Source organism: Falco naumanni, chromosome 17 (assembly GCF_017639655.2).
Source record: "Falco naumanni isolate bFalNau1 chromosome 17, bFalNau1.pat, whole genome shotgun sequence".
Lineage (NCBI taxonomy): Eukaryota > Metazoa > Chordata > Aves > Falconiformes > Falconidae > Falco > Falco naumanni.
In genome coordinates, this window is record NC_054070.1 from 7282174 (window position 1) to 7294895 (window position 12722).

General features: G+C 53.1%; 1 protein-coding gene across 3 annotated transcripts; it reads left to right on the top strand.

Moving 5' to 3' along the window:
* The first annotated feature begins 1513 nt into the window (after positions 1–1513).
* On the top strand, positions 1514–9386 carry RAB29 (RAB29, member RAS oncogene family). 3 transcript variants are annotated; one of them, XM_040617076.1, is made up of 5 exons: positions 1514–1651; positions 3582–3653; positions 5345–5526; positions 6817–6938; positions 7613–9386. In XM_040617076.1, exons 1-5 carry the CDS (start codon positions 1528–1530, stop codon positions 7728–7730), a joined length of 618 nt encoding a protein of 205 aa, XP_040473010.1. In that variant the 5' UTR covers positions 1514–1527; the 3' UTR covers positions 7731–9386. The 3 variants fall into 3 exon arrangements, with proteins under 3 accessions (XP_040473010.1, XP_040473013.1, XP_040473011.1); XM_040617079.1 differs by having other exon boundaries at positions 1578–1644; positions 5350–5526; XM_040617077.1 differs by having other exon boundaries at positions 1580–1644.
* Positions 9387–12722: the final 3336 nt, after the last annotated feature.

Below are 12722 nucleotides of genomic sequence, written 5' to 3' on the forward strand. Positions count from 1 at the left end.
AGTGAGAGTTAAGAAAATCAAATAAACGGCGGCACAGGCAGCCAACGGTGATTGGGACCAGTGACCGTTGCCAGGCTGGCCAGGGCCGTGCCCTGCGTCGTTTGCTGCAGCCACTGCGGTGTGCGGGATCCTGCCCCTGTGCCGAGGGGTGTGGGACAGAAGCGCTCCGCATGCTTCGGGGGGCACGCTGAGCCCCTCAATCGGCAGGAATCAGCGGCCACCGAAGGACTTCCACCCTCCCCAGCTGCAGGATTTGCTGGTGGGGTGTTGTCCTGCAGGGCTGAGCCTCCTGGCCGCTCGCCCAAGCAAGGATCTTGGTGGAGAGTAAAACAAAGCCCCGGCCGCGCCAGGGGCTGCGGAGCTCCACCGGGACTGTGCTGGCACTGGCTTCTCCAGGCCAGGGAGGTCATTTCCCACAGGCTCGGGGTGGCCAGTGTGACACCGTGGTCTCAGGGCAGGAGGGGGGTTGTGTTGCCCTTTGCTGGCCGAGGGGAAGGAGCGATGCGGGAAGGCCCTGAGCGCCCATCACCGCGAGAGCCGTTTTGGCGTTAAGACCCTGAAGGAGCCCCCGCAGTGGCGTGGCCGTGCTGTTGCTTTTGGAATCCGTGTGTGTGTGCGTGGGGGGATCTTTTCATTTGTCTGCTGGTTGCAAAGGGGCTGGGGGGCCTGGAGGTGTGTGGGGCAGGGGCTGGGGGTGCATGGGGCAGGCAGGGGCAGGGTGTGGAAGTGCAGGGGTACAGAGGGCAGGGTGTGGGGGCGCGCAGGTGCATGGGGCAGGGTCTGGGGGGTGAGGGGGTGCAGGGGCGCAGAGGGCAGGGCCCAGGGATGCAGCAGGCAGGGTCTGGGGGTGCAGAGGGCTGAGTCTGGGGGTGCAGGCAGGTGCAGGGTGCAGGGGGAGCGGGTCTGGCAGGGGCAGGGTGCAGGAGTGCAGAGGGCAGGGCCCAGGGGTGCAGAGGGCAGAGTCTGGGGGTGCGGGGGGGGTTCTGGGAGGGGCAGGGGGTGGGGGTGCGGGTTGCAGGCTGGGGCAGGGTGTGGGGGTGCAGGCAGGGGCAGGGTGTGGGGGGTGCGAGGGTGCATGGGGCAGGGTCTGGGGGGTGCAGGGTGCAGGCAGGGTCCGGGTCCAGGTGTGCGGGGTTGCTGGCAGGGGCAGGGTGCAGGGGTGCATGGGGCAGGGTCTGGGGGGGTGCAGGGTGCAGGCAGGGTCCGGGTCCAGGTGTGCGGGGTTGCTGGCAGGGGCAGGGTGCAGGGGTGCATGGGGCAGGGTCTGGGAATGCGGGGGTCTGGCAGGGGCAGGGTGCGGGTGTGCGGGGTTGCTGGCAGGGGCAGGGTGCGGGGGTGCGGGGTGCAGGCAGGGGCAGGGTCTGGGGGTGCATGGGGCAGGGTGCGGGGTGCAGGCAGGGGCAGGGTGCGGGGCCGGGCCCGGCGGTGCGGACTACATGTCCCGGCAGCCCCGCTAGAGGCGGCGGTTCCGCCGCTGCCCCCACCTGACCCTCACATGACCGCGGCGGGGCCGGGGCCGGGGCCGGGATGGGGCAGCGCGATCGCATGTTCAAGGTGCTGGTGGTGGGGGACGCCACGGTGGGGAAGACGTCGCTGGTGCAGCGCTACGCCAACGACAGCTTCAACCGGCACTACAAGTCCACGGTGGGGGGGTGAGCGGGGCGGGGGGGGGCCCTCCGGGGAGCCGCGCCGGGGGCGGCCGCGCCAGCAGCGCTGCGGGCCGGTTTGCGGGGCGGTTTGCGGGGCGGGGATGCGCGGAGTCTCCCCCGCGAAGGGGCACCGCGGCCCCCGTTGTGCCGGTGTGAGCGGCGCTGGTGCCTGCCGAGCTCCGCCGCTCCGGCTGTGATGGGGACGCTCGCTCCTCTCCCTCCCCGCAAACGTGGAAGCGAGAATCTGCAGCAGGAACAACGGCCCGTCGGTAGCCGCTGTGTTTTGCAACTCCTGTGGCAGCTCGGGGCTGCAGGTCCTGCGCTGCTGGCAGCCCGGCGAGCCCCGGCTCCCTCTGCACGGCAGGCTCGGGGTCCCCCGTCCCCAGCCCCCGGGAACAGCCACCCCCGGGAGCTTTAACCGGGAGGGCCGGGGCGGCAGCCCCCCCTCTGCCCGGCCAGCACAGCAGCAGCGTCGGTCTGAGCCCGATTTAACGGCGTGAAGCAGCGCTGGGTACCGGTGGTGCTGTGCGGGGCGGGGGGCGCAGCCTCAGAGCGGGGATGCTGGGGGCGAGGGGGAGCGGGGTCTTTGTTTAACATCGGTGGAAATGAATAACCTGCAGGGAGCGGGAGGTGCCAGGGCTTTACCCAGAAAATCTCCAAAACTGTGGGGGCTGAGCATGGCTGTTTAAATCTTGTTCATGAGTCGGGAGGGGATGGACTAGAAGTTGAAAACACTGGAGAGCTGCATCCCTCTGGGGCGGAGCCGGCATTCCCAGCAGTAAGAGCTGCAGGTGGTTTGCTTTTTATTTTTTTTTTTTTTTTTCTAATTTGCTCCTGGCTTCTGTAAGTTCCAGCCCTGTTGAGCACGGCTGGCTGCGTAGCTGGAGAGTTTTCCCCCTGCAGTGAAAACCTGATGCATGGCAATTTGAGAAAAAGGCAGCGTTTCCCGCTGGGCTCCCTGCACCGGTCACAGCTGGGGTGTAGGTGGGCGCAGGCGGCGGCTGTGGAGCAGACTCGGAGCCCCACGTACCAGCGGCTGAACGGTTTGGGCAGCGCAGAGCAAAGACAGGCAACAGCACCAAATCCAGCATTTTACTGGCACGCAGGGTCGGGCAAGGGAAGATTTTCTTAAAGCTCTCCAAGCAATAAGGTCTCCGGTGTCCTTTTGTTTGCCTGTGGTTGTTCAGGGTTATGTGCAGGAGGAATTCTTACTCCTGAGCATTGCAGTTTCGGCTTCCTCCGCCCTTGGTTAGTGTCTAGTGCCGGCGTTACAGCTCCAGAGGCTGGGCCCAGAGTTGTGCTTGGGATGGTTACAGACCCTGGAGGACCAGGATGCTGAAAAGCCCCGTGATTTGGGGGAGTGGAGCCCACCCAGCGCTGTGTTCGCTGGAAGAACTCCACCTTGCTCTCCTGCTTCCCAAAGGATTGCAGGGCAGCATCTCTGCCGCCCTTGTGAGGGCTTCGACAGCAGATCCGCTGGGCTCCTCCACAAGGCAGTGGGGAGCGCTGCTCCCTTCCTTGCAATTTAACACTCTGATCTGAAATTCAGGAAGGGACAAGCCCAGCGTAGCATCCCGGGGGAGGGATGGGATGCTGATAACCGCCTGCCTTCTGCTTATCTGAAGGCATTTGGTGTGCCTGTGGTCATCCTCCTGCAGGGTGTGGAGCCCTCTGGATTTAACACTTACCGTGCGGTTTTCTGTGACGGAGGAGAGGGGTCAGCACCTGCAGACCCTCCTGCTCTGTGGCTGGTCTGTGCTGGTGCCGGTGTGGGTGCTGGTGCTGGTGCTGGCCCAGTACAAACTGCTGTGGCTGTGAGGGCGGTTGCTGGGTTGGCCTGTGCTGGGAAATTGTGAGAGGGTGTGGAGAAACAAGCCCTGTATTGCAGAATGCCTCTAATTCGGTTTTGTTTGTTTTGGGGGGATTCTCTAGTGGATTTTGCTCTGAAGGTGGTCCAGTGGTCGGAATCTGAGACAGTGCGACTTCAGCTCTGGGACATCGCAGGTATGTTCACGTGAACCCTGAAGCTGCTCAGGAGCAGAATTTAAAGCTCTCAGTGGCTTGGCCCATCTTTTTCTCCCTCTATCTCTTTCAGTAGGAGTCTGCTACAAAAATAAATCCTTAAGGCCTGTCGATTCAAGGGGCAGGACTGCTCTGGTTCACAGTGCTGTCTCTAGTTTGTGGTAGTAATTTAAATATTTCATCAAAAGCCCATCTGCAAAGAATGCAGCAACAGAGATGATAAATCCGATTGAGCCTTTCTTTTTGATTTCAAAGCCAGAGTAGAATGAACAGGGAAACAGGCTCATTTGTAGCTGGAGATGTAACTTCTAGCCCCGAGTTTTGTGTTAAAATCCTGATTTCTGGCATGATAGGCAGGAATGCCTGATCCTTGTGTGGAGCAGCTCCACTGACCTCGCGCTGCCCTGGCTGCCGGGATCAGGATTGCGATCTGGCTGCCCAGTGACCTGTGTGAGCAGAGCCAGAGGATCCCTGGGGAGCGGTCATGGCAAGAGGAGACTGTAGGGTGCCCCCGAGGCGATGGGTCTGGCTCGGGAGTGGGGCAGGTGTTATATGCGATGAAGTGGAGCAAGGAGCACCTGCTCCCTGAAGAAGTGCAGAGAAACGCGGTTCCCAAGGCTCCCGAGGACAGGTCGGTGCAGTAGCGTCTCCACAATGGCACCTTTGGATTAGAGGAGTCAGGAAAACAGGGTTGTGGTTTCCTCTGGTTTCGCTGCTCTGACACATGCATCTGGAATCCTTAAAAAGAAAACAGGAAGGAGAAGTTTGAAGCAAGAGGATTGCAGCAAGAAACTGATTTCAGTTTCAGCCCCGAAAAGGTGTTTAGGTTTTGGAAAGCAGAGGGGCCACGCTGGTCACGGTGCTGCTGTCGTACCCTGGGCAGAAGGGGATGCAGGCACCGACAGTCCCTGCCACCTCGGAGGTGTGCAGAGTCGGATGGCTTGAGGTTACTCCAAGTGCTCAGTTCTCGACGGCTTCAGAGCGAAAAGCCTGTTGACCAGCTACGGGGCTGCATGGGAGCCCACAGCGGAATCTCCCCGGTGTCAGAAATGCTGGTTGTCACCGTGCCGCTGACCCGTGTGATGTGATGTGAATGCTCTGTGCTGTGTCCCCATCCACACAAACGCAATCAAACCGTGCAGCAGCACAGCAGAGTTACTCTCTGGCTGCAGTTTTAGTAGTACAGGCAGGGTGTAAGGTGTAAGCAGCCGTAACAGTGTGTGTGGGGTGTGATGCCTTGTTTAGTATCGGATTTTTCTCTCTGGAGAGCTCGGACTGTAACGCTGTGCCCGCAGCACGTGTCAGTGCCGGGGGCACAATCCTGCCGGAGCAGGGATGGCTTGTGGTGGCAGGATTCTGCTCGGGGCGAGGTGAACCTGTGATCGGGGACACTAACATTTAAATTGTTACGCTGGCAGTAATGCAAGTATTTCTGGGACGTCGGCGTGTCTGGGTCAGGATTAAGAGCTGCCCAGTTTGTCCCAGTTCTGGCGCTGTGTTGCTGAGGTGCACCAGGCAGGACACATCTCGGTGCCCACGTTTCCTTGTTATTTAAGTGGAGATTGTTAGCGTCAGTTGGGGGAACGATGTACTGTGATAAACCTGTTATTTGCACGAACAAATCTAAAGTGTTAACTCTGGGGGGGGGCGGTTTTTTCCTTTTGATCTTGAAGGGCAGGAGCGCTTCACGTCCATGACCCGGCTGTACTACAGGGAGGCATCAGCCTGCATTATCATGTTTGATGTCACCAACATCAGCACGTTCAGCAACAGCCAGAAGTGGAAGCAGGATTTGGACAGCAAGCTCATGCTGCCGGATGGGAACCCCGTGCCTTGCCTGCTGCTGGCTAACAAAGTGAGCAGCTCTGGGCGCGCTCTGGGTGTTTGCGTGTGTGCCTGCGTGTGCACGGGAGTGCAAAATGCAAGGAGCTGCCTTTAGCACTAAGCCTTGCCTAGAGCTGCCCCATACCTGTGGTCTTTCTAATCCTTTCCTTAACTCTCCTTGAATTTTCTTCCTTTAGCAAGGATTCTCCTCCATAAGTAGGACGCTGGTAGGACTTAACGTGGGGATGGCACTAGGGAGATGTCAACAGCATCTCTGTCCTGGGACGCGGTGCCTTGTGCCGTGCTGTCAGAGCTCGAGCTCTGTACCTTCTTTCTTTTTCTTTTTCGGTCTTCAATCTGCAGTAGCCTGGGAAGCTCGTGTATGACGCTGCAGGTCAAGTTTCTGTTCAGAGCTGCCAGAGGGATGTCTGGTTTTCATTTGGATGCAGTTTCAAGTTTCACTGTGTAGATTAGTTGGTGTCTTTTAATGATGTATTATTTTTTTTTCATTTAAAAACTACCTCTGTGTTCTTCACGTGCCAACGTTGGCTCGGCAGCCCTTTCCAGATTCAGTTCGAGACTTGCCTGGTTTGAGAGAGCCTAAAACTGGAGATCACCCAAAAACATGATGGGTGGGCAGGAGGGTGGCTTTTCTTCTCCACTTCTCCACAAACAATGCTCTCCCCCGATAGCTGTTTTAAAGTATTTGCCTCTGCATTAGGGAAATCTGTGTGACTGTACACACTGCATAGAATCTTAGAATGGTTTGGGTTGGAAGGCACCCTACAGACCATCTAGTTCCAGCCCCCAGGGACACCTTCCACCAGCCCGGGTTGCTCAGAGCCCCGTCCAACCTGGCCTTGAACCCTTCCAGGGACGATGCAGTCACGCTAAGACAAGCTGTTAGGGGACAGGTTTCTCACTGCCTCCTCGTACGCCTCGTTGGCGTCAGCCTGGCTGCCTCCCTGACACCACACAGGTAACACATTTCTGTGCTGCTGAGAGGCCGGGTGAATTTTGGATGAGTGGCGATGCTTTCTTGTCCTGTGCTGGCTGAACCTCCATTCCATGCATGCTTGACTGAGGTGTGTCGCTATCTCAGATGAGATAAATATATTGCTGCTTGCAACATCCCATTAAGAACCTTGCCCCAAGAACTCTCTATCAGCCTGCGATCTGGGAGATGCGAACGGCTGAGCCTGCCCGCTGCCTCCGTGCCTGCCTGCCTCCACACCGGCAGTACAGGGCTGAGGCAGAGAATTCTCCTCCCGGCTTAAAAATTAAAAGGCTAAACTTAAAATGACTGATTCTTGCCTTACAGTGCGACCTTTCCCCGTGGGCAGTGACAAGAGAAGAAGTGGATCGGTTCAGCAAAGAAAATGGCTTTTCTGGTTGGGTGGAGACATCTGTCAAGGAGAACAAGAATATCAATGAGTCCATGAGGTAGGCACGGTGGTGATACATCTGGGAGTTAATTCCCTCTTTCAGACACAGCCGTTTTGAGGTGAGGGGAAATGCTGTCAGTAAGTAACAAATAGCAGCAATAATACACAAGTAAATCTCCCAAAGGGAAACTGAATTCCGCAAGGTAAGAAGTTTCTCTCTCTCTGGTTAAGCTCTGATGTGCTTTTGGAAACAGAAATTCTTTCAGCAATACCGGGGATGTTCTTTCAGGTATTGGCCTCCACTAGGAGGATGGGACTTCTTGTGCAAAGATTTAGAAATTCTTTTGTGACACACCAGTCCTTTGATGGAGAATTTGGCCTTTTCTGAAAGATATTAGATTAGGTATTCACTGATGGCGAGGTTGGGCAGGTGGCACTTGGAAGGCTGTTGAGGTGTCCCAGTCCTATACTGGTGAGGTGGTTGCAGTAGGTGTTAGTTATCCAGTCACTGCAGAGTCTTCTGGTGCTGCCAGGTGACAGCAGTAATGCTGCTGCCAGTGCTACGAGGTTCCTTAACCTCATCGTTCAGTCGTTACAGTTCTGCAGGTTTGTGTCCTTCTAGAATGAATCGCTGTTTCTTTTTTTGCGCTGCTGAAAAACGGTGTGCCCAATGCTGGTTTCAAAAAAAAAAAACACCCAACCCAAACAAACTCACATCTGTTTGTCTTCTAGAGTGCTGATTGAAAAGATGATGTCCTCGTCCACTGGTGATGGAAGTTCCTCTGCTGCCGGGAGTGGGGATTATATTAATATCAAAGAGACAACCCCGCCAGGCTGGGCTTGCTGTTAGATGCACTGACTACACCATCTGCCTTGGGCTTAGCAGCAATGGCCTTTTGTTATTATCATCATTTTTGCCTAAACTGGCTGTCACTGGTTTTCGGTTGTTTTTTTTTTTTTTTTGGGTGTGTTTTTTTTTTTTTTTTTTACACGATCGTGAACTGTCTTCTGTTTAGTGCATATTTGTTCTCAGTAGAGCATTGCTACAATGGCTTGGAGTGAGGAGAGGAAAGAAGAGAGGAGTGAGAAGATTCTTCTTTATCCTGGTGTAGCAGCAGCTGGGGGCTCTGCTGCTAGTGATGTAGCGTGGTCCATGTTCAAGCACATGGCTTGGATTAATTAATATTTTTAACAAATTTTGAGCACTTCGTCTTCTGACATGTGACGGCCTGTCTCAGGCAGGGCGAAGGATGTCGAAGGTACATTTTTAATATTGATGCACCTTTTATTCCCCACCACCTGCACCCACCGTACATAGGGGCACCAGTCCCACGTGTTACAGTGACCTTCATTTGCTGCACACGGGGTTCCAGTGGTCTCCCTGAGCCTGCGGATTCCCGGCGTGGGATTACAGCAAACTCGTACTTCATACTCTGGAACTACATACCTCTGCTTACGTGTCCTGGAGAGACCAACACATCTCATCTTTGCCACTAACTGTCCTCACGATGTGAAGCCAGATATGGATGAGCATGGTGTCCCAGCTCTGTAAAATTATCAGCGTGAATATGAGCAACGGTGTAGCACAGCCTTTACTTTTGTGTGTGCTGACTGTGGTGCTTAACACAGCAGAGACCTCGGATTTTTTCAAGAATTGCCCAGTTGCCTTCTGTCCACTCCTTCTCCCTCGCCCTCTGCCTAGCACAATCCTGTGTATTCTGTTCTGGTGCCGCTTTATTAGGGCACGGAGAGCTGAATGAGGAATAGGTTGTAAACTCCTTTGTGTGACAGAACAACAGTCCTTTTCACTTTTAGAACACCCTGTATCCTACAGCTTTGCAATTGCGGATGAATTGCCTTCCCACAACTGTTGTGTAGCGAGGAGCGGATTTGGGAGCGGGGCTGGTGCAGGGCAGGCAGTGCTCTGAAAGCTCACCCGCTGGCTTCAGCGGTGTGGGGGGAAGCAAGGGAGAAGACTTTGCAGGACAAAAGGAAACGAAAAGAACCGCTCCCCGCTTGCCTTTTGATGCCTGCTTTCCCTAGCACGTCCCCAGGTACTCACCGTGGAGGTCTTGCCAACAACACAACATTGGTAGAAGCGCACTAGATGGTTATCTGGGGAGAGTTAACGAACTCAGTCTGTGGGGCTGGAGTTACGTAGCGTTGTAGGCCTTTTACATCACCATGCGATGTTCTAGAATTGTCTTGCTTATGTTTTAAGTCAGGATTTGGACAAATGGTCTTCAATAACGGTTTTCCTTTCCCAACTAGTTTAATTTGAAAACAGGGCTATAAATCGGTTTGTCCGGATTCCTGCTGAATTAGGGTTACTTTTCTTTGGCAAAGTATTGCTTCGGTCTGTCTTTTCTTACTTTCTATAATCGATGGAGGGAGAGGGTGGTAAGAACAGGAGCAGATTGCCTTCACTAAGCACGAAAAGTTCTGAGTTCTCATTTTCTGGAGTTTAAAAGGATCGATGAGTAAACAGTAAGGGCTGAGAAATTTATAACTAGTGTTGTGTTCCAGTGTTTTAATTAAAAGCTAAAATGTCCGGGCAAGGATTCTGCTGTGCAAACACTGCCAAATTTGGGTTTATAGGCACTTAAATATACCTTTTCTGCACTGCTGGATTCACTGTAGAAACATGTGAAACGCGTAGAACTGGTTAGCAACAAAATTGAACTGTCTTACTGAATTCTACTTCCTAAACATTGTATTAAAAAAAGAAAAAGGTATCTTTAGTTCTTAAAAAAAGAAAAAGGTATCTTTAGTTCTTTAGGGAACATGGGGGGAAGGGCCTAATTTTTTAAAGGATCTGTCACAAACCCATTAAGATTCATGTGTTATTTATCGATTTCTGTATATGTGACTCAAAGTGTTTCAGCAACGAGGTCAAGTGTTAAGAGCTGTCCTAACAGATGGAGAAGCAGGCACCCAGTGGAAAGCTCTGCCCAGGACCAGCTGACTACTCAAGTCAGTAAAAACTTGGCCCTGAAAGGAAAATTTCTAATTCCTGTTCCAATGGCCCAGGCAATAGGCCATGCATCTTGCAGGAAAGCATCTTCGTGCCTTTTGCACGTCGGTTTGATGTGTAGCAGTGCCTCTTTGGTGTCTGGACCTTTTAATCTGGACCTTTTTTTTGTAAGTGCCTCTCAGAAACAAGCAAGAAGCCAAAGGAAGATCTTTTTAGAAGGTTTTCTTCTAATATAAATAATTTCTGTTTTGCCCAGTGGTTTCCGGTACCGATGTATGCCTTGGTGGCTGTTGGGGTTTTTATTTTTCCACACTGCTTACTGCTTGCTAACATCTTAATAGACAACAGAAACGATCGTTGCTTGAGATCGGTATAAAAACCCAACCAGACAGGAAAACGATTTTACTGTGCAGATGTGTTTGTTTTTTCAGACCTTGCTCTTGTGGCGCATAAGGTGCTTAAAAAAGCGAAACAAAACCAAAAGAAACGAACCTTGATTTGGCCCTGTAAAACAAACTGATTCAAAAGCCCCATCTAAACATGCTCATTGCTGGGATAGGCAGTGCGGAAAGAATGGTTGCCTGTAAAATTGATTGTGCCCAGCTTGCACTAGCTGAAATAATTCTCATTTTTAAAACAACTGAAAGGGAAACGCCAACTTGAGCGAAGCAGTTTCCAAGACACATATTAAGCAAAGTTAAGTGTCATTCATGCAGACCGATAAAAACTTGAGTCTTTCAAATATGAATCAGAAAAGCCTTGTCTTTATTCGGATGAACTGTGGTTCACTGGTGTCTTTGTCAGGAATGATCTGTTTTGAAAACGAAGGCACCAAGTTTTCCCTTCTGCAGTGCCTACTTTGTACTCTTTGTGTGACTCCGGGCCAACTGTACTTATTTCCCTGTCTTCCACATGTTGTTTCTCATTCCTATAACTTTTAATTTGTGGTCGCGGGACTCAAAACCATATGAAGTTTAACGGTGTATGTTATATATTGATGACAGTGCACTATGGGTCCACATAGCTGGAAATTTTTACTGCAATAGATTTTGAAAGCATGAGGGCAGACTATAGTTCAGAAACCAGTCAACAATATCAAAACAGCTTTTCTTTTTTTTTTTTTTAAAATGCTTGCAGTCACACAGCAGTCTTTAAGACACAGGGTTCTGATTACTGTAAAGCTGCAGTATTACCGTGTTTATGTAAAGATTGAAGAAACTGCGGGGAGGTTTTCTCCATATCAGTAACTACTGCAGTATTGCAAAAGTTTGAAATAAAAGTTTGACATTGCTTGTGTAGTAGTAGTTGTTGTTGTTTTCCTGTCTCAACAGTCCTAACAAATGGGTTGACAAGTTCAAACTAGAAAGTCTTGCTGTCTGTAACAGGGCATGTGTAAAGCATACAGCATGAACTGCCCTGCGTTGCCAGCAAAACAAATTAGATCCTTTTTACTGAAACATCTCGCTGTCTCAATTATTGTAGTTTTACTGACCTACAAGCATGCAAAACTTTTGCATCTATGAGTCAGTCAGTGGCTTTTAATCCAATATATCTAGCTAAGAGGAGAAAGAAAAGAATTCCTTGATGTGGTTGCTTGTTAATACACCTTCCTCCTTAAGGCTCATTAATTCACAGAGTGTATTTTGAGGCTGGTGATGCAGGCAGGCAGTTGCTCTGAATGCCCCTCTTTCTTTCCTGATGAGCTTGATTTTCATGAGTATTGACTTGCATGAAGGACAGGGCACATCTGAATTGATCAGAAAAACGGCAGTCATTCCAAAGGAGACAAATTAAGCTCAAGCAGGGCATTAAATGAACTCAAATTACTCCTATAATTAGGTAAGAAGCTGGCCATATTTGTATTGTCAAAGCAGTCTTCTCAAATAACTCGATGTGTAAAGAAGATGGTTTAAAGTACTGTTTTTAATAAAAGGGCGGAATGAGTCTCTTTAGAGATTCCAGTGCAAGGCAAAGTGCCTTGCTGTGGCAGAAGCTGCCATTTTAATGGACTGTGGAAAACTTCTTTATTTTTCCATGGCAAAAGCAGCTCCTCAACTGAACAACACGAGCAGTTTGGGGGTTTCTAGGGAATTTAGAGACCCAAAACCCTTCCCTGGATGTGGAGTAAGTTGTGCGTGTTCTGTCTACCGACTGCTCCAGGGAGAAGCGGCGGTGGCAATAAAATCGGTTCTGATCGTGGAATCTGCACCAGCTTCTTTTCTTATTTTCTGCATTTCTTTGTAAGAAAAATCTTTCATACCGAATCAGTGTAAGAAAAAAAACTAAAAAAAACATCGAAGCCCTGTGAAAATAGAGATGCTTGCAGCTGTATCGCAAACCCCGTGGCGCGCACGGCCCAGGGCGGAGCGGGGCCGGTTGCTGCCGGAGCCCCGGGCGGTCAGGGAGCGCTGCCAGGCCTCTGCCGCTGCCCCGGCCGGCCCGGTGCCGTAGCCGGCTGCGTGCTGCTGCCCGGCAGAGCGCTCTGAAGCGCGGCCCTGAATGGCGGCAGCGTGCATGACAAAGGGGCTGCGGCAACCGGCGCGGCGCACTTCCCCGCCGGGCCCAACCTCCCCGCCTCAGCCGCGGTGAGCGCTGCCCGGCCCGCACCAGGCCCCGCTCCGGCCCCTGCAAAGGCCCCGGCCCCCGGCGAGCAGCGAGGCGGGGCCGCGGCCGCGCCTCTCCCGTTAGGAGGCCGGCCTGAGGGGAGCCCCGGGGGGGGGCGGCGCGGGCCGCGGTGAGGGAAGCCGGCGGGCCGCGGGGCCCTGCAGGCCCGTCCCGAGGCCCCGGGGCTGCGCGGGCTGGCGCGGGGAGCGCGGCGGGCCGGGCAGCCGCCGGAGGGCACGGCCGGGGGAGCGGCGCTGCCGGGCG